At 37.9% G+C, this 27,896-nt stretch overlaps 1 protein-coding gene across 1 annotated transcript in view; it reads right to left on the minus strand.

The window, feature by feature from the left end:
• Positions 1–27,896, minus strand: part of LOC143460723 (uncharacterized) — a 157,310-nt gene that overhangs the window by 53,879 nt on the left and 75,535 nt on the right. The window contains exons 15-21 of the mRNA XM_076958331.1: positions 25,643–25,804; positions 20,394–20,555; positions 16,482–16,643; positions 16,145–16,300; positions 13,173–13,334; positions 8,046–8,207; positions 4,289–4,450 (exon numbers count right to left, since the gene is read on the minus strand). Of these exons, the coding sequence (XP_076814446.1) occupies positions 4,289–4,450; positions 8,046–8,207; positions 13,173–13,334; positions 16,145–16,300; positions 16,482–16,643; positions 20,394–20,555; positions 25,643–25,804 (1,128 nt within the window). The remainder of the gene's footprint in view (positions 1–4,288; positions 4,451–8,045; positions 8,208–13,172; positions 13,335–16,144; positions 16,301–16,481; positions 16,644–20,393; positions 20,556–25,642; positions 25,805–27,896) is intronic.

The raw sequence follows: 27,896 nt of genomic DNA on the forward strand, positions 1-27,896 counted from the left end.
CACTAGTACTACGAGTAACCGAAGCGGAGAATTAGTGACATGCGATGTAAACAATTGGTGAGGTGTAATCGTTATCTTATCTTGGGAAGCAATGTATCTTGTTTGTTTATGTCAGCATGTAAATAGCTCACGCAATTAGCTTCGACATTGTCAAAGAAGGTCACCTTGTAGCATTCTGCTATTTCAGGTTTATTAATGAGAAAGTTATTATGATGGCACAGAAATGAGTTCTCAGGGCTGCCTTGTCATCTTGGTATTCGTTGCTGACACTTTTGCCAAGCCAAATATGCGCGTTCCATCTGCAAGTAAAACTGTTCTTCATTTGACCACGTAAATGACGTTGCATAAGCGGCATGTGGCAGCGTACATACAGTAATCTCGGCAAGTAAGAAATTGATTAAGGTGGATGACTCCATTGGTGACGGGGTAGATGTCGTTTTCATAATCCATGTTTATGTGTTTTCCGTAGTTGCCACACAATGCACATTGGCCGTATGGCATGAGTTCTTAACCGGTGGGCCACAGAGCTATTTGGAAAATTTTAAAGTTGGTGAAAATTTCAGTTTTAATTAGTTGGTGACAATTTTGTAACGTTCAAATTAGCATTGCTGTTTATTCAAATTATATGATTTAAATAATAATTTATATCATTTTGTGTCGCCCAAAACTTAGGTGATCAGCATTTAAAGTGGGCCACGACTATAAAAAGGTTAAGAACCTCTGCCGTATGGCTTGATAAGGCTGTGTTCCCGTTTCATTTGAACTGTTTGATGTGCCAACTAACGGTAATTGATCCGTATGTTACCCAACGTTCGAGGGCGCTTGTAAGTCACGGTGGCAAGTGGTTTAAGAGTCCTTTCTTGTTTCGTCAACTGTAGAGTGCGAGCTTGTCCTATGGCCCTGGTAACGTTATGTAAGTTTGGAGAGCAGCGGCGAAATCTGTGTTGGTTTCATTTAACCTGCGGAGCTTTTTCCCCTCTCCATAAAATATGAATTTGAAAACATGAACCGGATGGTGGGACTTTCCGCGTAAGAATAGCCGGGCTTAGGCAATGGGCTTGATGTAATCTTTCGCTATAAAGCTACAGCTGGCCAGTGTTGAAGAATGATGAAGCACGTCCAAAAAGTCAAAAAGCTCGAGGTTTTGATTATAAATTATCTACCGCCATCTTTATTTTTTGGAACCTTAAATCAAAACTGTTTTGACCGAATCCTATTTGTAAAGCATTTTCGATGTTGTTGATATTTGCCTCGTCGTATGATGGCCAGATAATATCATCGATAAATCTTTTGAACTGCTGCTTTTACAAAACTTTTCTGCAAAGGTGAAATTACGAAATGCAATCCAATGTTGCCAAAAATACAGAATGGTTCTGGCCTGTAATAATGCCACCATTTCGCTTATAAAAACCACGTCAGTGTTGTAATATAACATTGTCTAAACAAAACATAAATATTTAATGTCGTCAGATAGGACTTGCCTTCCGTTGTATTCCATCAAAGCTTTGCTAACTGATTTTAACGAGATTTATAAATAGGCCAATGTTGGGATACAAACTCTGTACGTCAGCTGCTACAATAAGTAAGTCCTTTTGGTTTCTTATGCGGGTGGATTTGTGTGATTGAGCTATTTTACAAGTACCGAGTTCCTGAAGATAATGTTGACTATGTTTACAATAGTCATTTATTTTGCTTCTCCAGTATTTAACACTTATTGGCTGCAATATGTGTTCAAGAAAGGCCGTGATTCTGGACGTCGTGAATGACCAGTAGATTGCAGCAAACGAACTGGAATGACCTGTATCGGCGTGTTGTCCAGCTCTCCCTGGGACATCTTGTGTGTTTGGAACAAAAGATGTGCATGGGCAGGTGTATTATAGGAAGGTTATATGGTGTATTGTATTGTAGGCAGAGGGAGACGTACTTTTTTGAACGTAGGAAAGAAACTACGAGCGCACTCATTTTTGTTGCACAAACAACGCTGCAAACGCACAAAATGGACACAAACGGTAAAAAAATTTTAGGTTTTTGAACTGTTGCAAAACTATAAATTCATGCAATTAGTGTTGCACGTCATTGACAATAATTCCGAAAATTACGTAATTATAGTGAATAGGGGCTGTTGCTGCAAACGTTTGTGTAAATTACATTATTACGCAACTTACTGTTCGGGTATATTTTATGCACACAAAACATTGATAATTGGCTTTTTTATCTCTGTGTACTCTGTATGTAAACGCAATTGAAATGCGTGAGATATCGGCACTAAGCTCTTGGCCCACATTGTCGATTTTCGAAACCACAATAGTAAAAAACAACGCTTGTACAGTGACCTCATAACCGTTCTTTGATGACTATTGCTACGATCATAAACCAAGTATGGAAAGTATGGCAGTGACACTGCTGAAGTGATATCACACTGCACGAAGCCAACGAGAAATATAACTTACGCGTTTCGTGCAAAAGTAGATCACACACTACGTCGATAAAGTTATAATAGGCAAAAAAAGCTTGGGAAAAACCTTGTCAGAAAATAAGTCCAATTGTGCGAAACCGAAACTCAATATTAAGTAATAACTTGTGATATAAACCTACTTTGCCAATAAACAACAACGAAAACAAAGCGAGCAAAAGCAGAAAAAATTACGGAATTACTTACCAACATGTGGCACATAAATTACGTAATTAAATTCTCAGTTACGTGCAACACATATGTAGTGAATAAAGAAATGGCTGCTTTGAGACTAATTTCACGCACATTTTTGCTCCGCAAAGTTTATAGAGTAAAATGGAATAAAAAATATGGAACACTAAACATGTCAGAGCCTTGTCATGGCGGTTCGATATAAACGCTTTGTTTTAGAAGCCGACAGCAAGGAGCCGACTTGTCATCACAGCGTCATGTTCGATTCACGTTGCACGTTTATGACAAGTGTGAACAAAATAAAACTCTTTGGCGAGCCCAAGTGGTGGTAACTAAGAACCAAAACTATAAGAAGCGACTATGTCTCGATTGCAGCCAAACAATGACCAAATTGACGCTATTGGACGGTTATCCGCTGCCAAAAATACAAGACATAGCGCATGATGTGTCTCGATTCTCCATCTACAATACAGTATGCTAGACTTAAAACGTGCGTACCACCAGGTAGAATTGGCGTCTAACGATAAGATTTTTATCGCATTTGAAGCCGATACTAATTTGTACCAGTTTCGCCGAATGCCGTTCAGCCTAACTAACGTAGTCCCATGTTTTCAAAGAACAAAGGACGAGCTTATATCAAGCAACAATTGCCTCGGGACTTTTGTATATCTCGACAATATTACCATCGGCGGTAATACACAGCAAGACCATGACATTAACTAATTGCAACTTAGCTTTGTCAATTTAAAGCACAACTACAACGCTAAAACAAGTTGGTCTTAAAATAAAGTAATAATTGTGTAATTAACGTTTCCATAAGTCATTCAGCCCAAAACTCTTCCAGTAAGGAGAAATAAATTTTTGAATTTCGCATTTTTTGCGTCCCGGTCATCTTCAAAAATAATCCGAAACGTTGCAAAGTCTTAATCGCAAATCGGCTGAATTATCTTTAACAAACCATTCACGTACTTGCGATTTTACCAATTTATATTATGAAGATGTAATATAGGCCAATCCTTTACCAGTTAAATATAGCTGAGCCTTTACGTGTGTTCGCTAGTTGAAATCGAAGGCTAATTTACTACATAACTACAGTGTTGAAATAATAAAAATATCCAGCTCGGTGGTGGGGACGTTTAAAGCATAGAAGTAAAAATTAGGCGAACCCTGTTCCACAGTCGACCTCGCTGTCAAACATTGTGACGTTAAAGGCGGTTAAACAACAGACAAACAACGTAAACAACGTGATTGATGGCTGGTGTTTGATACACGAATAGTTGTACAGCGACAGGTTTACATTTACACGTTTCACCTTTTCTAAAAACGTTGTATAAAGTGTGTCAGTGAAAATAACATGAACAACTTCTTCCGTTAGAAACTGCTATGTGCGTGGCAGTGACAAAACGCGATCCTCACTTTATGTGAAATGGAATTACTTTTATATTTCATTTGTAATTTAAATTGTGACGTAAGGATGCAGCTGAAACGGGCATCAGATAATAATTTAGCACAAAGTAATGACGAAACACAAGACTTCACAAAGTTTAGAACGTTTAGATTGTTCTGAAATAAATTAATTTGCAAAAAAACATAGAGTCTGTGTCTTAGTCAGTAAACCAACAACCAAGAGTGCTACATACTTACCGGTTCGGGTAGCTCAGAGATAGCATCGGATATCGATTTTATTCCAGATGCACTGATCTTGCACTCGCCAATATGAAGCTTCTCGATCTTGCTGAGACAAGTCAAAATATGAGATGCTCCATCATCACCGAGATTATTGTAACGAAGATTAAGCTTCTTCATCTGTAAAACAATATGCGGTAGATGAAGAGCAAGGAATTGTATTATTAATCACATGAGTTGTCCAAGATCAAAGAAACCATGCTTGATATTGGTGATTTGCTGTTGAAAAAAAAAATTATTGTTATGACGTCATAATTTACAAAATGTCTAGAAACAAAAACATTCTGCAAAACAAATGAAGACAAGATAACTGCCAACAGTATTCGCAAGACAAAATACATAAACATGCCATGACCAAAACAAATACAATGCTGTGAACATTCTAAGTAGTTTCTATAATAACAGCTGAGGTAGTTCATGGATCTGCCAACTAATTTATTTTAGTTCTTAGATATATATAATTCGCATAAACGGCATCTTCAGCGTCTCTATGAAGAAACATAGAAATAACAAATATAAAAACAATTACAAGAGGAGAGTAAAGCATAAAAACTATAAAGCTAAAAATGTTAAAACCGGGAAAACGTAAAATGCTTAAATACAAATCTAAATCAGGGCGAACAGCTTTCCTATCAGACAAATAGCACGTTATCACTGTGACAAAGACAGTCCACTAGTACTACGAGTAACGGAAGCGGCGAATCAGTGGCATGCACGGTAACAAATTGGTGAGGTGTAATCGTTATATTATCTTGGGAAGCAAGGTGTCTTGTATGTTTATGTCAGCAAGTAAATAGCTCACGCAATTAGCTTCGACATTGTCAAAGAAGGTCACCTTGTAGCATTCTGCTATTTCAGGTTTATTAATGAGAAAGCTATTATGATGGCACAGAAATGGGTTCTCAGGGCTGCCTTGTCATCTTGGTATTCTTTGCTGACACTTTTGCTAAGCCAAATATGCGCGTTCCATCTGCAAGTAAAACTGTTCTTCATTTGACCACGTAAATGACGTTGCATAAGCGGCATGTGGCAGCGTACATACAGTAATCTCGGCAAGTAAGAAATTGATTAAGGTGGATGACTCCATTGGTGACGGGGTAGATGTCGTTTTCATAATCCATGTTTATGTGTTTTCCGTAGTTGCCACACAATGCGCATTGGCCGTATGGCATGAGTTCTTAACCGGTGGGCCACAGAGCTATTTGGAAAATTATAAAGTTGGTGAAAATTTCAGTTTTAATTAGTTGGTGACAATTTTGTAACGTTCAAATTAGCATTGCTGTTTATTCAAATTATATGATTTAAGTAATAATAATTTATATCATTTTGTGTCGCCCAAAACGTAGGTGATCAGCATTTAAAGTGGGCCACGACTATAAAAAGGTTAAGAACCTCTGCCGTATGGCTTGATAAGGCTGTGTTCCCATTTCATTTGAACTGTTTGATGTGCCAACTAACGGTAATTGATCCGTATGTTACCCAACGTTCGAGGGCGCTTGTAAGTCACAGTGGCAAGTGGTTTAAGAGACCTTTCTTGTTTCGTCCACTGTAGAGTGCGAGCTTGTCCTATGGCCCTGGTAACGTTATGTAAGTTTGAACGCTTTTCATCGTCATTCTTGTCATCGTCCTATTCTGACAATTTACTCTCGTTTGAAAAGATTTGTTGAAATAGTTTCCTTGGGAAAGGAAATGCGAAACACTTTTCGTTTAGCCTTTGGAGAGCAGCGGCGAAATCTGTGTTGGTTTCATTTAACCAGCGGAGCTTTTTCCCCTCTCCATAAAATATGAATTTGAAAACATGAACCGGGTGGTGGGACTTTCCGCGTAAGAATAACCGGGCTTAGGCAATGGGCTTGATGTAATCTTTCGCTATAAAGCTACAGCTGGCCAGTGTTGAAGAATGATGAAGCACGTCCAAAAAGTCAAAAAGCTCGAGGTTTTGATTATAAATTATCTACCGCCATCTTTATTTTTTGGAACCTTAAATCAAAACTGTTTTGACCGAATCCTATTTGTAAAGCATTTTCAATGTTGTTGATATTTGCCTCGTCGTATGATGGCCAGATAATATCATCGATAAATCTTTTGAACTGCTGCTTTTACAAAACTTTTCTGCAAAGGTGAAATTACGAAATGCAATCCAATGTTGCCAAAAATACAGAATGGCTCTGGCCTGTAATGATGCCACCATTTCGCTTATAAAAACCACGTCAGTGTTGTAATATAACATTGTCTAAACAAAACATAAATATTTAATGTCGTCAGATAGGACTTGCCTTCCGTTGTATTCCATCAAAGCTTTGCTAACTGATTTTGACGAGATTTATGAATAGGCCTATGTTGGGATACAAACTCTGTACGTCAGCTGCTACAATAAGTAAGTCCTTTTGGTTTCTTATGCGGGTGGATTTGTGTGATTGAGCTATTTTACAAGTACCGAGTTCCTGAAGATAATGTTGACTGTGTTTACAATAGTCATTCATTTTGCTTTTCCAGTATTTAACACTTATTGGCTGCAATATGTGTTCAAGAAAGGCCGTGATTCTGGACGTCGTGAATGACCAGTAGATTGCAGCAAACGAACTGGAATGACGAACTGGAATGAATGGAACTTGAAGCCGATACTAATTTGTACCAGTTTCGCCGAATGCCGTTCAGCCTAACTAACGTAGTCCCATGTTTTCAAAGAACAAAGGACGAGCTTATATCAAGCAACAACTACCGCGGGACTTTTGTATATCTCGACAATATTACCATCGGCGGTAATACACAGCAAGACCATGACATTAACTAATTGCAACTTAGCTTTGTCAATTTAAAGCACAACTACAACGCTGAAACAAGTTGGTCTTAAAATAAAGTAATAATTGTGTAATTAACGTTTCCATAAGTCATTTAGCCCAAAACTCTTCCAGTAAGGAGAAATAAATTTTTGAATTTCGCATTTTTTGCGTCCCGGTCATCTTCAAAAATAATCCGAAACGTTGCAAAGTCTTAATCGCAAATCGGCCGAATTATCTTTAACAAACCATTCACGTACTTGCGATTTTACAAATTTATATTATGAAGATGTAATATAGGCCAATCCTTTACCAGTTAAATATAGCTGAGCCTTTACGTGTGTTCGCTAGTTGAAATCGAAGGCTAATTTGCTACATAACTACAGTGTTGAAATAATAAAAATATCCAGCTCGGTGGTGGAGAGGTTTAAAGCATAGAAGTAGCAATTAGACGAACCCGGTCCCACAGTCGACAACGCTGTCAAATAATGTGACGTTGATGACGGTTAAACAACAGACAAACAGCGCAAACAACGTGGTTGATGGCTGGTGTTTGATACACGAATAGTCGTACAGCGACAGGTTTACATTTACGCGTTTCACCTTTTCTAAAAACGTTGTATAAAGTGTGTCAGTGAAAATAATATGATAAACTTCTTCCGTTAGAAACTGCTATGTGCGTGGCAGTGACAAAACGCGATCCTCACTTTATGTGAAATGGAATTACTTTTATATTTCATTTGTAATTTAAATTGTGACGTAAGGATGCAGCTGAAACGGGCATCAGATAATAATTTAGCACAAAGTAATGACGAAACACAAGGCTTCACAAAGTTTAGAACGTTTAGATTGTTCTGAAATAAATTAATTTGCAAAAAAACATAGAGTCTGTGTCTTAGTCAGTAAACCAACAACCAAGAGTGCTGCATACTTACCGGTTCAGGTAGCTTAGAGATAGCATCGGATATGGATTTTATTCCAGATGCACTGATCGTGCACCAGCTAATATCAAGCTCCTCGATCTTGCTGAGACAAGTCGAAATATGAGATGCTCCATCATCACCGAGATTACTGTAACGAAGATTAAGCTTCTTCATCTGTAAAACAATATGCGGTAGATGAAGAGCAAGGAATTGTATTATTAATCACATGAGTTGTCCAAGATCAAAGAAACAATGCTTGATATTGGTGATTTGCTGTTGAAAAAAAAAACTTATTGTTATGACGTCATAATTTACAAAATGTCTAGAAACAAAAACATTCTGCAAAACAAATGAAGACAAGATAACTGCCAACAGTATTCGCAAGACAAAATACATAAACATGCCATGACCAAAACAAATACAATGCTGTGAACATTCTAAGTAGTTTCTATAATAACAGCAGAGGTAGTTCATAGATCTGCCAACTAATTTATTTTAGTTCTTAGATATATATAATTCGCATAAACGGCATCTTCAGCGTCTCTATGAAGAAACATAGAAATAACAAATATAAAAACAATTACAAGAGGAGAGTAAAGCATAAAAACTATAAAGCTAAAAATGTTAAAACCGGGAAAACGTAAAATGCTTAAATACAAATCTAAATCAGGGCGAACAGCTTTCCTATCAGACAAATAGCACGTTATCACTGTGACAAAGACAGTCCACTAGTACTACGAGTAACGGAAGCGGCGAATCAGTGGCATGCACGTTAACAAATTGGTGAGGTGTAATCGTTATATTATCTTGGGAAGCAAGGTGTCTTGTATGTTTATGTCAGCAAGTAAATAGCTCACGCAATTAGCTTCGACATTGTCAAAGAAGGTCACCTTGTAGCATTCTGCTATTTCAGGTTTATTAATGAGAAAGCTATTATGATGGCACAGAAATGGGTTCTCAGGGCTGCCTTGTCATCTTGGTATTCTTTGCTGACACTTTTGCTAAGCCAAATATGCGCGTTCCATCTGCAAGTAAAACTGTTCTTCATTTGACCACGTAAATGAAGTTGCATAAGCGACATGTGGCAGCGTACATACAGTAATCTCGGCAAGTAAGAAATTGATTAAGGTGGATGACTCCATTGGTGACGGGGTAGATGTCGTTTTCATAATCCATGTTTATGTGTTTTCCGTAGTTGCCACACAATGCGCATTGGCCGTATGGCATGAGTTCTTAACCGGTGGGCCACAGAGCTATTTGGAAAATTATAAAGTTGGTGAAAATTTCAGTTTTAATTAGTTGGTGACAATTTTGTAACGTTCAAATTAGCATTGCTGTTTATTCAAATTATATGATTTAAGTAATAATAATTTATATCATTTTGTGTCGCCCAAAACGTAGGTGATCAGCATTTAAAGTGGGCCACGACTATAAAAAGGTTAAGAACCTCTGCCGTATGGCTTGATAAGGCTGTGTTCCCATTTCATTTGAACTGTTTGATGTGCCAACTAACGGTAATTGATCCGTATGTTACCCAACGTTCGAGGGCGCTTGTAAGTCACAGTGGCAAGTGGTTTAAGAGACCTTTCTTGTTTCGTCAACTGTAGAGTGCGAGCTTGTCCTATGGCCCTGGTAACGTTATGTAAGTTTGTACGCTTTTCATCGTCATTCTTGTCATCGTCCTATTCTGACAATTTACTCTCGTTTGAAAAGATTTGTTGAAATAGTTTCCTTGGGAAAGGAAATGCGAAACACTTTTCGTTTAGCCTTTGGAGAGCAGCGGCGAAATCTGTGTTGGTTTCATTTAACCTGCGGAGCTTTTTCCCCTCTCCATAAAATATGAATTTGAAAACATGAACCGGGTGGTGGGACTTTCCGCGTAAGAATGGCCGGGCTTAGGCAATGGGCTTGATGTAATCTTTCGCTATAAAGCTACAGCTGGCCAGTGTTGAAGAATGATGAAGCACGTCCAAAAAGTCAAAAAGCTCGAGGTTTTGATTATAAATTATCTACCGCCATCTTTATTTTTTGGAACCTTAAATCAAAACTGTTTTGACCGAATCCTATTTGTAAAGCATTTTCAATGTTGTTGATATTTGCCTCGTCGTATGATGGCCAGATAATATCATCGATAAATCTTTTGAACTGCTGCTTTTACAAAACTTTTCTGCAAAGGTGAAATTACGAAATGCAATCCAATGTTGCCAAAAATACAGAATGGCTCTGGCCTGTAATGATGCCACCATTTCGCTTATAAAAACCACGTCAGTGTTGTAATATAACATTGTCTAAACAAAACATAAATATTTAATGTCGTCAGATAGGACTTGCCTTCCGTTGTATTCCATCAAAGCTTTGCTAACTGATTTTGACGAGATTTATGAATAGGCCTATGTTGGGATACAAACTCTGTACGTCAGCTGCTACAATAAGTAAGTCCTTTTGGTTTCTTATGCGGGTGGATTTGTGTGATTGAGCTATTTTACAAGTACCGAGTTCCTGAAGATAATGTTGACTGTGTTTACAATAGTCATTTATTTTGCTTTTCCAGTATTTAACACTTATTGGCTGCAAAATGTGTTCAAGAAAGGCCGTGATTCTGGACGTCGTGAATGACCAGTAGATTGCAGCAAACGAACTGGAATGACCTGTATCGGCGTGTTGTCCAGCTCTCCCTGGGACATCTTGTGTGTTTGGAACAAAGGATGTGCATGGGCAGGTGTATTATAGGAAGGTTATATGGTGTATTGTATTGTAGGCAGAGGGAGACGTACTTTTTTGAACGTAGGAAAGAAACTACAAGCGCACTCATTTTTGTTGCACAAACAACGCTGCGAACGCACAAAATGGAGACAAACGGTAAAAAAAAATTTTAGGTTTTTGAGCTGTTGCAAAACTATAAATTCGCGCAATTAGTGTTGCACGTCAATGACAATAATCACGAAAATTACGTAATTATAAGGAATAGGGGCTGTTGCTGCAAACGTTTGTGTAAATTACATTATTACACAACTTACTGTTCGGGTATATTTTATGCACACAAAACATTGATAATTGGCTTTTTTTATCTCTGTGTACTCTGTATGTAAACGCAATTGAAATGCGTGAGATATCGGCACTCAGCTCTTGGCCCACTCTGTCGATTTTCGAAACCACAATAGTAAAAAACAACGCTTGTATAGTGACCTCATAGCCGTTCTTTGATGACTATTGCTACGATCATAAATCAAGTATGGAGAGTACGGCAGTGACACTGCTGAAGTGATATCACACTGCACGAAGCCAACGAGAAATATAACTTACGCGTTTCGTGCAAAAGTAGATCACACACTACGTCGATAAAGTTATAATAGACAAAAAAAGTTTGGGAAAAACTATGTCGAAAATAAGTCCAATTGTGCGAAACCGAAACTCAATATTCAGTAATAACTTGTGATATAAACCTGCTTTGCCAATAAACAACAATGAAAACAAAGCGAGCAAAAGCAGAAAAAATTACGGAATTACTTACCAACATGTGGCACATAAATTACGTAATTAAATTCTCAGTTACGTGCAACACATATGTAGTGAATAAAGAAATGGCTGCTTTGAGACTAATTTCACGCACATTTTTGCTCCGCAAAGTTTATAGAGTAAAATGGAATAAAAAATATGGAACACTAAACATGTCAGAATCTTGTCATGGCGGCTCGATATAAACGCTTTGTTTTACAAGCCGACAGCAAGGAGCCGACTTGTCATCACAGCGTCGTGTTCGATTCACGTTGCACGTTTATGACAAGTGTGAACAAAATAAAACTCTTTGGCGAGCCCAAGTGGTGGTAACTAAGAACCAAAACTATAACAAGCGACCATGTCTCGATTGCAGCCAAACAATGACCAAATTGACGCTATTGGACGGTTATCCGCTGCCAAAAATACAAGACATAGCGCATGATGTGTCTCAATTCTCCATCTACAATACAGTATGCTAGACTTAAAACGTGCGTACCACCAGGTAGAATTGGCGTCTAACGATAAGATTTTTATCGCATTTGAAGCCGATACTAATTTGTACCAGTTTCGCCGAATGCCGTTCAGCCTAACTAACGTAGTCCCATGTTTTCAAAGAACAAAGGACGAGCTTATATCAAGCAACAATTGCCGCGGGACTTTTGTATATCTCGACAATATTACCATCGGCGGTAATACACAGCAAGACCATGACATTAACTAATTGCAACTTAGCTTTGTCAATTTAAAGCACAACTACAACGCTGAAACAAGTTGGTCTTAAAATAAAGTAATAATTGTGTAATTAACGTTTCCATAAGTCATTCAGCCCAAAACTCTTCCAGTAAGGAGAAATAAATTTTTGAATTTCGCATTTTTTGCGTCCCCGCCATCTTCAAAAATAATCCGAAACGTTGCAAAGTCTTAATCGCAAATCGGCTGAATTATCTTTAACAAACCATTCACGTACTTGCGATTTTACCAATTTATATTATGAAGATGTAATATAGGCCAATCTTTTACCAGTTAAATATAGCTGAGCCTTTACGTGTGTTCGCTAGTTGAAATCGAAGGCTAATTTACTACATAACTACAGCGTTGAAATAATAAAAACATCCAGCTCGGTGGTGGAGAGATTTAAAGCATAGAAGTAGCAATTAGGCGAACCCGATCCCACAGTCGACCTCGCTGTCAAACATTGTGTCGTTGATGACGGTTAAAGTCAGACAAAAAGCTAAAACAACGTGATTGTTGGTTGGTGTTTGATACACGAATAGTCGTACAGCGACAGGTTTACATTTACGCGTTTCACCTTTTCTAAAAACGTTGTATAAAGTGTGTCAGTGAAAATAATATGATAAACTTCTTCCGTTAGAAACTGCTATGTGCGTGGCAGTGACAAAACGCGATCCTCACTTTATGTGAAATGGAATTACTTTTATATTTCATTTGTAATTTAAATTGTGACGTAAGGATGCATCTGAAACCGGCATCAGATAATAATTTAGCACAAAGTAATGACGAAACACAAGACTTCACAAAGTTTAGAACGTTTAGATTGTTCTGAAATAAATTAATTTGCAAAAAAACATAGAGTCCGTGTTTTAGTCAGTAAACCAACAACCAAGAGTGCTACATACTTACCGGTTCAGGTAGCTTAGAGATAGCGTCGGATATGGATTTTATTCCAGATGCACTGATCTTGCACTCGCCAATATGAAGCTCCTCGATCTTGCTGAGACAAGTCGAAATATGAGATGCTCCATCATCACCGAGATCATTGCCCCAAAGAGAAAGCTTCTTCATCTGTAAAACAATAAGTTGTAGATGAAGAGCAAGGAATTGTATTTCAGGTCATTTAAGTTGTCTGACGTCAAAGCGACATTGCTTGATATTGGTGATTTGCTGTTGAATATAAAATTATTCTTATGACGTCGTAATTTACAAAATCTCTAGAAACACAAAAAATCTACAAAACAAATGAAAATTGGTTCCCAACAGTATTCGCAAGACAAAATACATAAACATGCCATGACCAAAATAAATACAACGCCATAAGTATTCTAATTAGATTGTATAATAACAGCAGAGGTTGTTCATTAGGTATTTAGAGGTAGTATCAACATTGCGGTTTTTCGAAACTGCAATAGCAAAAAACAACGCTTGTACAGTGACCTCATAACCGTTCTTTGATGACTATTGCTACGATCATAAATCAAGTATGGAAGAACGGCAGTGACAGTGCTAAAGTGATATCACACTGCACGAAGCCAACGAGAAATATAACTTACGCGTTTCGTGCAAAAGTAGATCACACACTACGTCGATAAAGTTGTAATAGGCAATAAAGTTTGGGAAAATTTTGTGAGAAAATAAGTTCAATTGTGCGAAAACAAAACTCAATATTAAGTAATGACTTGTGATATAAACCTGCTTTGCCAATAAACAACAATGAAAATAAAGCGAGCGGAAACAAATTATCTTTTTTTTCTGACCATTTACTCTCGTTTGATGACAAGATTTGTCGAAATAGTTTCCTTGGGAAAGGAAACACTTTGCCAAACACTTTTGTTTTAGCCTTTGGTGGGCAGCTGTGAAATCTGTGTTGGTTTCATTCAAACTGCAGAATTTTTGCCTCTCCATAAAACACGAATTCGAAAACATGAACCGGATGGTGGTACTTTCAGTATAGGAATAATCGGCCATAGGCAGTGGGCTTGACGTAATCTTTCGCTATAAAGCTACAGCCGGCCTGTGTTGAAGAGTGATGGAGCACGTCTTAAAACTCGAGGTCTTGATAATTATCGACCGCCATGTTTATTTTCTGTAACCTCAAACTTAGTTGGTTTTGACCGAATCCTATTGGTAAAGCATTTTTGATGTTGTTGATATTTGCTTCGTCGTATGATAGCCACATAATATCATCGATAAATTTTTTAACAGCTCTGCTTTTTGAAAACTGTTCTGCAACGGTGAAATTACGTAATACAATCCAATTTTGGCAAAAGATACAGAACGCCACTATGTTGCTTATAAAACCATGTCGTTTTGGTAATATAACATTATCTAAACAAAACATAGTGATTGTCGTGAGATAGGACTTGCGTTCCGCTGTATTCCATCAAAGCTTTGCTAACTGATTTTGACGAAATTTATGAATATGCTGGGATACAAACTCTGTACGTCAGCTGCTACAATAAGTAAGTCCTTTTGGTTTCTTGTGCGGATGGATTTGTGTGATTGAGCTTTTTTACAAGTGTGGAGTTCCGGAAGGCAACGTTGATTGTCTATAGCAATATTCATAATACTTAACACTTACTGTTTGCAATACATGTTTAAGAAAGGTCGTGATTCTGCCTGTGTTGAAGAACCGCTCTCAAGTTTACTTTGCTGCGCAGTTGCTCACTGCGAACGCTGCTTGCGTCGCTGTGGATGGACGTAGGCCTACAATCGGATACCTCAGAGACCGCTGCCGAGCGTTCAGTGAACTCCCGATGAGTGGTCTCATATTCTTGTCTGTTGGAGATTCCCGTCAGCGATCTCACCCTGTGACAAATAAGCGTCAAGCGATTTCTGGTAAATGCCATTGATTTTGACTTCAACACGCGGAGAGGCTCCCTCTTTCTTAATCATAAATGCCTTAGCGCGGGTGTGGGCTGCCTGTAGGTCTTCGTACAATCGGGAAACATTTTTGGAGTCCATGTTCTAAAGGCAAATGAAAAACGGAAATGAGAGAAACACAACAAAAGAGACGAGGGCCGCGAAAAGCGGCAAACGTACAAAAAGACAAGACAACGACGAACTTTTTCCGCCAACAAAATGGCAAACAAACAATGACAACGGCAAAGTCAACACAAGAACGGGGAACGGGGTCAACGGCCTATAAATAACGAGACGAATAAAAGTTCGAATAGAAACTCCTGAACCCTGGTAGTTTGGAGATTACGATTCGCTGTAGTCTTGGAGAATTTTGAAATTTTAGTCAGCAGTTTAAAACGATGTTATGGAAAGTTTCCGCTTGTGGGTTTGCGCACTCCTTGTGGGCACGCATCTGTTATGAAGTGACTTTATTTCCTTTTGCATCAGGAGATAAATGGTTTTAAGCTCTGGCTGAACCCAGCCGAAATGGTAAGCAGAGTGAAGCAAAGCAAAAGTGCGAGGTTTATAAGGAAGGAACGCAGAAAATGTAAATTGAGTAAGCGAGGGGCGAGGAAGCGGAAATAAGGTGATTTTACGTTTAATGGTTCTCAGAAAAGAGATGAAGTAAAATTTCAAAGTCACGTCAACAAATTGCATTGTCTAAAATTTCAGCCCAATAGACTGAGATGACAGACACAACTTAACACTAGAGCTACAAGTAATTAAATGTTTGAACCTCGTGGCAAGCTACTGCATATAAAATCTGTGTGCTAAAGAACCAGTCCTGGAATGACACTTTAACATGATCAAGGCCCAGTTTGAAATACTAACAACATTTTTTAAAGCTACCAAAAGACCAGAGACAATGCATGACAAAAAGACATCAGATAAATGATTCAGCAACGCAAACGAATTGCAAACAAATGTTAGCTTAAGAAACTTTCAGCCTTAAACAAAATTTATGCAAAATGACAAACCGGTTGAGGTAGTTTGTTGATAGCGGCTGCTAATGTTTCCACTCCAACAGGTGTCAGGCCAAGGTTGCTGCAGTTGCCATTGTCAAGCAGGTCTAAGCCACAACGTAACACCTTTGATCGATTCATCTTATCATAATTGAATTCCAATACTTTTGGCTGTACATTGAAACAAATCAGAAGTTAATAAAACGCTAAAAATTATTCATAAATAACTCATTTATTGTTTTAATTTACTGCAGTATTTCACAATGCTTAGTGCAAATAAAATTACATGTAACACCCTGGTGGTACGGATGTTGCCTACAGTCATATTTACCATAAAAATAACCAATCTTACCAGATTTGAACTATTTTCTATATGTTCTGTTAATACACGAACTCCTTCTCCAGTGATGTTGCAATCAGTCATGTAAAGTTTTTCGATCTTATCAAGGCAAGACATAATAAATGGAACTCCAGCATCACCAAATTTATTCCCACTCAAATTGAGTCGATCAATCTATTACAAAAATCAAAGCATTTAAAATGAATCCTCTTATGCAGTCGTGGTGCTCAAACCAAGAAAGGAGCAAACCAAGAAAGGAGGAAAAAGGAACCACGAGCTACCGACCCATTTCCCTGCTCTGCACCTCATTAATCAATTCCAGTGGTGGAGGAAAAAATCTCTGCTTGTAATTTTTTTTTTCACTTATTTTTAGTTGTGGTGATTACATAACTCTGGGTACTTTTATAACAAATTTTTCCAAATATATCCACAATAGAGCTGCTTTTTGTTATGTTTACGTGGTATGCATACTCGATTAGGGTCGTTTTGACCTCAATGGTATACGATGCTGTCTTTTATATTGGACCATGGTAAGTAACAGCTTGTCAAATCAAATATATCTTCTGACAGCAAAATCTTCATATTTAAAATAAGTCAACAAAGTACACAACTTTATGGGTAACTACTTCAAAATTATAGCCATTAAAAACTGCTTTGGGGGTCAAGTTGACATCATAATAAATAAATTCTTAAGTGTTGTCCAATACTGTATATTCATTTCCTCATTTGCTTTTAATTCTATTTTCTTTTAAGGACCATGATTTGTGTGCATGCCTGATAATCCTGGGAATTAACTCATTTGTGTGTTCATACTTGCTTTTATGCACCTTCATTTTATTATCTGTCGATATTCAAACGGCTGCTATTTTTTAAATCAAATAGCTATTATAACACCAGCTGTAGTTTAAAGTATACATCATTTGAAACGACAAAAACAACTTATTACTCGAGCTACTGCCCGGTAGACTGCAATGATAAACACTTATTGGCTGCAATATGTGTTCAAGAAAGGCCGTGATTCTGGACGTCGTGAATGACCAGTAGATTGCAGCAAACGAACTGGAATGACCTGTATCGGCGTATTGTCCAGCTCTCCCTGGGACATCTTGTATGTTTGGAACAAAGGATGTGCATGGGCAGGTGTATTATAGGAAGGTTATATGGTGTATTGCAGGCATGCACAACTCAAAACAGTACACGGGCCGTTTTAGGGAAAAAAATTTTTCGCGGGCCGCGTGCTTACATTGTTGTAACTAACGTTTAGCCTACTTTATATAATGTGACCGATTAACCGTCGAATAAGAGATATTATTGAGAAGATGGTTACTGTCAAGAGACGGTTGCCTCTCGCACTACAGTATCTAGTTGTTTTTAACGCTTATCGGCGGTAAAGCATCGGATTCGTTGATTATGTAACTGTAACCGTGGAGAAAATGCCTGAATGAGCGAAATCACGGAATATCTCGTGGGCCGCACGAAAAGGTTTCGCGGGCCGCATGCGGCCCGCGGGCCGTATGTTGTGCATGCCTGGTGTATTGTATTGTAGGCAGAGGGAGACGTACTTTTTTGAACGTAGGAAAGAAACTTCGAGCGCACTCATTTTTGTTGCACAAACAACGCTGCGAACGCACAAAATGAACACAAACGGTAAAAAAAAATTTTAGGTTTTTGAACCGTTGCAAAACTATAAATTCATGCAATAAGTGTTGCACGTCATTGACAATAATCACGAAAATTACGTAATTATAGTGAATAGGGGCTGTTGCTGCAAACGTTTGTATAAATTACATTATTACACAACTTACTGTTCGGGTATATTTTATGCACACAAAACATTGATAATAATTGGCTTTTTTATCTCTGTGTACTCTGTATGTAAACGCAATTGAAATGCGTGAGATATCGGCACTCAGCTCTTGGCCCACATTGTCGATTTTCGAAACCACAATAGTAAAAAACAACGCTTGTACAGTGACCTCATAGCCGTTCTTTGATGACTATTGCTACGATCATAAATCAAGTATGGAAAGTACGGCAGTGACAGTGCTAAAGTGATATCACACTGCACGAAGCCAACGAGACATAACTTTCGCGTGTCGTGCAAAAGTAGATCACACACTACGTCGATAAAGTTATGATAGGCAATAAAGTTTGGGAAAAACTATGTCAGAAAATAAGTCCAATTGTGCGAAACCGAAACTCAATATTAAGTAATAACTTGTGATATAAACCTGCTTTGCCAATAAACAGCAACGAAAACAAAGCGAGCGAAAGCAGAAAAAATTACGGAATTACTTACCAACATGTGGTACATAAATTACGTAATTAAATTCTCAGTTATGTGCAACACATATGTAGTGAATAAAGAAATGGCTGCTTTGAGACCTATTTCACGCACATTTTTGCTCCGCAAAATTTATAGAGTAAAATGGAATAAAAAATATGGAACACTAAACATGTCAGACCTTGTCATGGCGGTTCGATATAAACGCTTTGTTTTAGAAGCCGACTGCAAGGAGCCGACTTGTCATCACAGCGTTGTAATTTAATTCACGTTGCACGTTTATGACAAGTGTGAACAAAATAACTCTTTGGCGAGCCCAAGTGGTGGTAACTAAGAACCAAAACTATAAGAAGCGACTATGTCTCGATTGCAGCCAAACAATTAACAAATTGACGCTATTGGACGGTTATCCGCTGCCAAAAATACAAGACACAGCGCATGATGTGTCTCGATTCTCCGTCTACAATACAGTATGCTAGACTTAAAACGTGCGTACCACCAGGTAGAATTGGCGTCTAACGATAAGATTTTTATCGCATTTCAAGCCGAAACTAATTTGTACCAGTTTCGCCGAATGCCGTTCAGCCTAACTAACGTAGTCCCATGTTTTCAACGAACAAAGGACAAGCTTATATCAAGCAACAACTGCCGCGGGACTTTTGTATATCTCGACAATATTACCATCGGCGGTAATACACAGCAAGAACATTATATTAACTAATTGCAACTTAGCTGTGTCAACTTAAAGCGCAACTACAACGCTGAAACAAGTTGGTCTTAAAATAAAGTAATAATTGTGTAATTAACGTTTTCATAAGTGATTCAGCCCAAAACTCTTCCAGTAAGGAGAAATAAATTTTTGAATTTCGCATTTTTTGCGTCCCGGCCATCTTCAAAAATAATCCGAAACGTTGCAAAGTCTTAATCGCAAATCGGCTGAATTATCTTTAACAAACCATTCACGTACTTGCGATTTTACCAATTTATATTATGAAGATATAATATAGGCCAATCCTTTACCAGTTAAATATAACTGAGCCTTTACGTGTGTTCGCTAGTTGAAATCGAAGGCTAATTTGCTACATAACTACAGTGTTGAAATAATAAAAATATCCAGCTCGGTGGTGGAGAGATTTAAAGCATAGAAGTAGCAATCAGGCGAACCCGGTCCCACAGTCGACCTCGCTGTCAAACATTGTGTCGTTGATGACGGTTAAAAACAGGCAAACAACGTAAACAACGCGACTGATGGTTGGTGTTTGATACACGAATAGTCGTACAGCGACAGGTTTACATTTAGGCGTTTCACCTTTTCTAAAAACGTTGTATAAAGTGTGTCAGTGAAAATAACATGAATAACTTCTTCCGTTAGAAACTGCTATGTGCGTGGCAGTGACAAAACGCGATCCTCACTTTATGTGAAATGGAATTACTTTTATATTTCATTTGTAATTTAAATTGTGACGTAAGGATGCAGCTGAAACGGGCATCAGATAATAATTTAGCACAAAGTAATGACGAAACACAAGGCTTCACAAAGTTTAGAACGTTTAGATTGTTCTGAAATAAAATAATTTGCAAAAAACATAGAGTCTGTGTCTTAGTCAGTAAACCAACAACCAAGAGTGCTACATACTTACCGGTTCAGGTAGCTTAGAGATAGCATCGGATATGGATTTTATTCCAGATGCACTGATCTTGCACTCGCCAATATGAAGCTCCTCGATCTTGTTGAGACAAGTCGAAATATGAGATGCTCCATCATCACCGAGATTATTGCCCCAAAGAGAAAGCTTCTTCATCTGTAAAACAATATGCGGTATATGAAGAGCAAGGAATTGTATTTTCAATTACATGAGTTGTCTGACATCAAAGCAATGATGTTTGGTATTGGTGTTTTGCTGTTGAAAAAAAAAATTATTGTTATGACGTCATAATTTACAAAATGTCTAGAAACAAAAACATTCTGCAAAACAAATGAAGACAAGATAACTGCCAACAGTATTCGCAAGACAAAATACATAAACATGCCATGACCAAAACAAATACAATGCTGTGAACATTCTAAGTAGTTTCTATAATAACAGCAGAGGTAGTTCATGGATCTGACAACTAATTTATTTTAGTTCTTAGATATATATAATTCGCATAAACGGCATCTTCAGCGTCTCTATGAAGAAACATAGAAATAACAAATATAAAAACAATTACAAGAGGAGAGTAAAGCATAAAAATTATAAAGCTAAAAATGTTAAAACCGGGAAAATGTAAAATGCTTAAATACAAAGTTAAATCAGGGCGAACAGCTTAACTATCAGACAAATAGCACGTTATCACTGTGACAAAGACAGTCCACTAGTACTATGAGTAACGGAAGCGGCTAATCAGTGGCATGCATGGTAAAAAATTGGTGAGGTGTAATCGTTATCTTATCTTGGGAAGCAATCAATGTGTCTTGTTTGTTTATGTCAGCATGTAAATAGCTCACGCAATTAGCTTCGACATTGTCAAAGAAGGTCACCTTGTAGCATTCTGCTATTTCAGGTTTATTAATGAGAAAGTTATTATGATGGCACACAAATGAGTTCTCAGGGTTGCCTTGTCATCTTGGTATTCTTTACTGACACTTTTGCCAAGCCACATATGCGCGTTCCATCTGCAAGTAAAACTGTTCTTCATTTGACCACGTAAATGACGTTGCATAAGCGGCATGTGGCAGCGTACATACAGTAATTTCGGCAAGTAAGAAATTGATTAAGGTGGATGACTCCATTGGTGACGGGGTAGATGTCGTTTTCATAATCCATGTTTATGTGTTTTCTGTGGTTGCCACACAATGCACATTGGCCGTATGGCATGAGTTCTTAACCGGTGGGCCACAGAGCTATTTGGAAAATTATAAAGTTGGTGAAAATTTCAGTTTTAATTAGTTGGTGACAATTTTGTAACGTTCAAATTAGCATTGCTGTTTATTCAAATTATATGATTTAAGTAATAATAAATTATATCCTTTTTTGTCGCCCAAAACTTAGGTGATCAGCATTTAAAGTGGGCCACGACTATAAAAAGGTTAAGAACCTCTGCCGCGTGGCTTGATAAGGCTGTGTTCCCATTTCATTTGAACTGTTTGATGTGCCAACTAACGGTAATTGATCCGTATGTTACCCAACGTTCGAGGGCGCTTGTAAGTCACGGTGGCAAGTGGTTTAAGAGACCTTTCTTGTTTCGTCAACTGTAGAGTGCGAGCTTGTCCTATGGCCCTGGTAACGTTATGTAAGTTTGGAGAGCAGCGGCGAAATCTGTGTTGGTTTCATTTAACCTGCGGAGCTTTTTCCCCTCTCCATAAAATATGAATTTGTAAACATGAACCGGATGGTGGGACTTTCCGCGTAAGAATAGCCGGGCTTAGGCAATGGGCTTGATGTAATCTTTCGCTATAAAGCTACAGCTGGCCAGTGTTGAAGAATGATGAAGCACGTCCAAAAAGTCAAAAAGCTCGAGGTTTTGATTATAAATTATCTACCGCCATCTTTATTTTTTGGGACCTTAAATCAAAACTGTTTTGACCGAATCCTATTTGTAAAGCATTTTCGATGTTGTTGATATTTGCCTCGTCGTATGATGGCCAGATAATATCATCGATAAATCTTTTGAACAGCTCTGCTTTTACAAAACTTTTCTGCAAAGGTGAAATTACGAATGGCAATCCAATGTTGCCAAAAATACAGAATGGTTCTGGCCTGTAATGATGCCACCATTTCGCTTATAAAATCCACGTCAGTGTTGTAATATAACATTGTCTAAACAAAACATAAATATTTAATGTCGTCAGATAGGACTTGCCTTCCGTTGTATTCCATCAAAGCTTTGCTAACTGATTTTGACGAGATTTATGAATAGGCCTATGTTGGGATACAAACTCTGTACGTCAGCTGCTACAATAAGTAAGTCCTGTTGGTTTCTTATGCGGGTGGATTTGTGCGATTGAGCTATTTTACAAGTACCGAGTTCCTGAAGATAATGTTGACTGTGTTTACAATAGTCATTTATTTTGCTTTTCCAGTATTTAACACTTATTGGCTGCAATATGTGTTCAAGAAAGGCCGTGATTCTGGACGTCGTGAATGACCAGTAGATTGCAGCAAACGAACTGGAATGACCTGTATCGGCGTATTGTCCAGCTCTCCCTGGGACATCTTGTGTGTTTGGAACAAAAGATGTGCATGGGCAGGTGTATTATAGGAAGGTTATATGGTGTATTGTATTGTAGGCAGAGGGAGACGTACTTTTTTGAACGTAGGAAAGAAACTACGAGCGCACTCATTTTTGTTGCACAAACAACGCTGCGAACGCACAAAATGGAGACAAACGGTAAAAAAAAATTTTAGGTTTTTGAACTGTTACAAAACTATAAATTCATGCAATAGGTGTTGCACGTCATTGACAATAATCACGAAAATTACGTAATTATAGTGAATAGGGGCTGTTGCTGCAAACGTTTGTGTAAATTATATTATTACACAACTTACTGTTCGGGTATATTTTATGCACACAAAACATTGATAATTGGCTTTTTTATCTCTGTGTACTCTGTATGTAAACGCAATCGAAATGCGTGAGATATCGGCACTCAGCTCTTGGCCAATGTTCCCTCTAATTTTTCACGAGTCTGAGCAAACACACTAACTCCCTGAGCGGTCCCTTGGACCAGTGTGAGCAACATCAGACGTGCAACGTGCGTACTGTGGCCATTATTATGCCTTTATTTTATTTTTAATTCAGGTTAGATTTTTTTCTTGTGCGCAGCACAGATTTTCTGTGCGCGGAGACCGTGTCAGCAGTGCGCATTCGCGCAGCTTAGAGGGAACATTTCTCTTGGCCCACATTGTCGATTTTCGAAACCACAATAGTAAAAAACAACGCTTGTACAGTGACCTCATAACCGTTCTTTGATGACTATTGCTACGATCATAAATCAAGTATGGAAAGTATGGCAGTGACACTACTGAAGTGATATCACACTGCACGAAGCCAACGAGAAATATAACTTACGCGTTTCGTGCAAAAGTAGATCACACACTACGTCGATAAAGTTATAATAGGCAAAAAAAGTTTGGGAAAAACCTTGTCAGAAAACAAGTCCAATTGTGCGAAACCGAAACTCAATATTAAGTAATAACTTGTGATATAAACCTGCTTTGCCAATAAACAGCAACGAAAACAAAGCGAGCGAAAGCAGAAAAAATTACGGAATTACTTACCAACATGTGGTACATAAATTACGTAATTAAATTCTCAGTTACGTGCAACACATATGTAGTGAATAAAGAAATGGCTGCTTTGAGACTAATTTCACGCACATTTTTGCTCCGCAAAATTTATAGAGTAAAATGGAATAAAAAATATGGAACACTAAACATGTCAGAACCTTGTCATGGCGGTTCGATATAAACGTCTTGTTTTGCAAGCCGACAGCAAGGAGCCGACTTGTCATCACAGCGTTGTAATTTAATTCACGTTGCACGTTTATGACAAGTGTGAACAAAATAAAACTCTTTGGCGAGCCCAAGTGGTGGTAACTAAGAACCAAAACTATAAGAAGCGACGATGTCTCGATTGCAGCCAAACAATGACCAAATTGACGCTATTGGACGGTTATCCGCTGCCAAAAATACAAGACATAGCGCATGATGTGTCTCGATTCTCCATCTACAATACAGTATGCTAGACTTAAAACGTGCGTACCACCAGGTAGAATTGGCGTCTAACGATAAGATTTTTATCGCATTTCAAGCCGATACTAATTTGTACCAGTTTCGCCGAATGCCGTTCAGTCTAACTAACGTAGTTCCATGTTTTCAACGAACAAAGGACGAGCTTATATCAGTCAACAACTGCCGCGGGACTTTTGTATATCTCGACAATATTACCATCGGCGGTAATACACAGCAAGACCATGACATTAACTAATTGCAACTTAGCTTTGTCAATTTAAAGCACAACTACAACGCTGAAACAAGTTGGTCTTAAAATAAAGTAATAATTGTGTAATTAACGTTTTCATAAGTGATTCAGCCCAAAACTCTTCCAGTAAGGAGAAATAAATTTTTGAATTTCGCATTTTTTGCGTCCCGGCCATCTTCAAAAATAATCCGAAACGTTGCAAAGTCTTAATCGCAAATCGGCTGAATTATCTTTAACAAACCATTCACGTACTTGCGATTTTACCAATTTATATTATGAAGATGTAATATAGGCCAATCCTTTACCAGTTAAATATAACTGAGCCTTTACGTGTGTTCGCTAGTTGAAATCGAAGGCTAATTTGCTACATAACTACAGTGTTGAAATAATAAAAACATCCAGCTCGGTGGTGGAGAGATTTAAAGCATAGAAGTAGCAATCAGGCGAACCCGGTCCCACAGTCGACCTCGCTGTCAAACATTGTGTCGTTGATGACGGTTAAAAACAGGCAAACATCGCAAACAACGTGATTGATGGCTGGAGTTTGATACACGAATAGTCGTACAGCGACAGGTTTACATTTACACGTTTGACCTTTTCTAAAAACGTTGTATAAAGTGTGTCAGTGAAAATAACATGAATAACTTTTTCCGTTAGAAACTGCTATGTGCGTGGCAGTGACAAAACGCGATCCTCACTTTATGTGAAATGGAATTACTTTTATATTTCATTTGTAATTTAAATTGTGACGTAAGGATGCAGCTGAAACGGGCATCAGATAATAATTTAGCACAAAGTAATGACGAAACACAAGGCTTCACAAAGTTTAGAACGTTTAGATTGTTCTGAAATAAAATAATTTGCAAAAAACATAGAGTCTGTGTCTTAGTCAGTAAACCAACAACCAAGAGTGCTACATACTTACCGGTTCAGGTAGCTTAGAGATAGCATCGGATATGGATTTTATTCCAGATGCTCTGATATTGCATTTGCCAATATCAAGCTCCTCGATCTTGTTGAGACAAGTCGAAATATGAGATGCTCCATCATCACCGAGATTATTGCCCCAAAGAGAAAGCTTCTTCATCTGTAAAACAATATGCGGTATATGAAGAGCAAGGAATTGTATTTTCAATTATATGAGTTGTCCAACATCAAAGCAATGATGTTTGGTATTGGTGTTTTGCTGTTGAAAAAAAAAATTATTGTTATGACGTCATAATTTACAAAATGTCTAGAAACAAAAACATTCTGCAAAACAAATGAAGACAAGATAACTGCCAAGAGTATTCGCAAGACAAAATACATAAACATGCCATGACCAAAACAAATACAATGCTGTGAACATTCTAAGTAGTTTCTATAATAACAGCAGAGGTAGTTCATGGATCTGACAACTAATTTATTTTAGTTCTTAGATATATATAATTCGCATAAACGGCATCTTCAGCGTCTCTATGAAGAAACATAGAAATAACAAATATAAAAACAATTACAAGAGGAGAGTAAAGCATAAAAATTATAAAGCTAAAAATGTTAAAACCGGGAAAATGTAAAATGCTTAAATACAAAGTTAAATCAGGGCGAACAGCTTAACTATCAGACAAATAGCACGTTATCACTGTGACAAAGACAGTCCACTAGTACTATGAGTAACGGAAGCGGCTAATCAGTGGCATGCATGGTAAAAAATTGGTGAGGTGTAATCGTTATCTTATCTTGGGAAGCAATCAATGTGTCTTGTTTGTTTATGTCAGCATGTAAATAGCTCACGCAATTAGCTTCGACATTGTCAAAGAAGGTCACCTTGTAGCATTCTGCTATTTCAGGTTTATTAATGAGAAAGTTATTATGATGGCACACAAATGAGTTCTCAGGGTTGCCTTGTCATCTTGGTATTCTTTACTGACACTTTTGCCAAGCCACATATGCGCGTTCCATCTGCAAGTAAAACTGTTCTTCATTTGACCACGTAAATGACGTTGCATAAGCGGCATGTGGCAGCGTACATACAGTAATTTCGGCAAGTAAGAAATTGATTAAGGTGGATGACTCCATTGGTGACGGGGTAGATGTCGTTTTCATAATCCATGTTTATGTGTTTTCCGTAGTTGCCACACAATGCACATTGGCCGTATGGCATGAGTTCTTAACCGGTGGGCCACAGAGAAATTTGGAAAATTATAAAGTTGGTGAAACAGTTTTAATTAGTTGGTGACAATTTTGTAACGTTCAAATTAGCATTGCTGTTTATTCAAATTATATGATTTAAGTAATAATAATTTATATCCTTTCTTGTCGCCCAAAACTTAGGTGATCAGCATTTAAAGTGGGCCACGACTATAAAAAGGTTAAGAACCTCTGCCGCGTGGCTTGATAAGGCTGTGTTCCCATTTCATTTGAACTGTTTGATGTGCCAACTAACGGTAATTGATCCGTATGTTACCCAACGTTCGAAGGCGCTTGTAAGTCACGGTGGCAAGTGGTTTAAGAGACCTTTCTTGTTTCGTCAACTGTCGAGTGCGAGCTTGTCCTATGGCCCTGGTAACGTTATGTAAGTATGTACGCTTTTCATCGTCATTCTTGTCATCGTCCTATTCTGACAATTTACTCTCGTTTGAAAAGATTTGTTGAAATAGTTTCCTTGGGAAAGGAAATGCGGAACACTTTTCGTTTAGCCTTTGGAGAGCAGCGGCGAAATCTGTGTTGGTTTCATTTAACCTGCGGAGCTTTTTCCCCTCTCCATAAAATATGAATTTGTAAACATGAACCGGATGGTGGGACTTTCCGCGTAAGAATAGCCGGGCTTAGGCAATGGGCTTGATGTAATCTTTCGCTATAAAGCTACAGCTGGCCAGTGTTGAAGAATGATGAAGCACGTCCAAAAAGTCAAAAAGCTCGAGGTTTTGATTATAAATTATCTACCGCCATCTTTATTTTTTGGGACCTTAAATCAAAACTGTTTTGACCGAATCCTATTTGTAAAGCATTTTCGATGTTGTTGATATTTGCCTCGTCGTATGATGGCCAGATAATATCATCGATAAATCTTTTGAACAGCTCTGCTTTTACAAAACTTTTCTGCAAAGGTGAAATTACGAAATGCAATCCAATGTTGCCAAAAATACAGAATGGTTCTGGCCTGTAATGATGCCACCATTTCGCTTATAAAATCCACG

Source organism: Clavelina lepadiformis, chromosome 5 (genome assembly GCF_947623445.1).
Source record: "Clavelina lepadiformis chromosome 5, kaClaLepa1.1, whole genome shotgun sequence".
Taxonomy (NCBI): Eukaryota; Metazoa; Chordata; class Ascidiacea; order Aplousobranchia; family Clavelinidae; genus Clavelina; species Clavelina lepadiformis.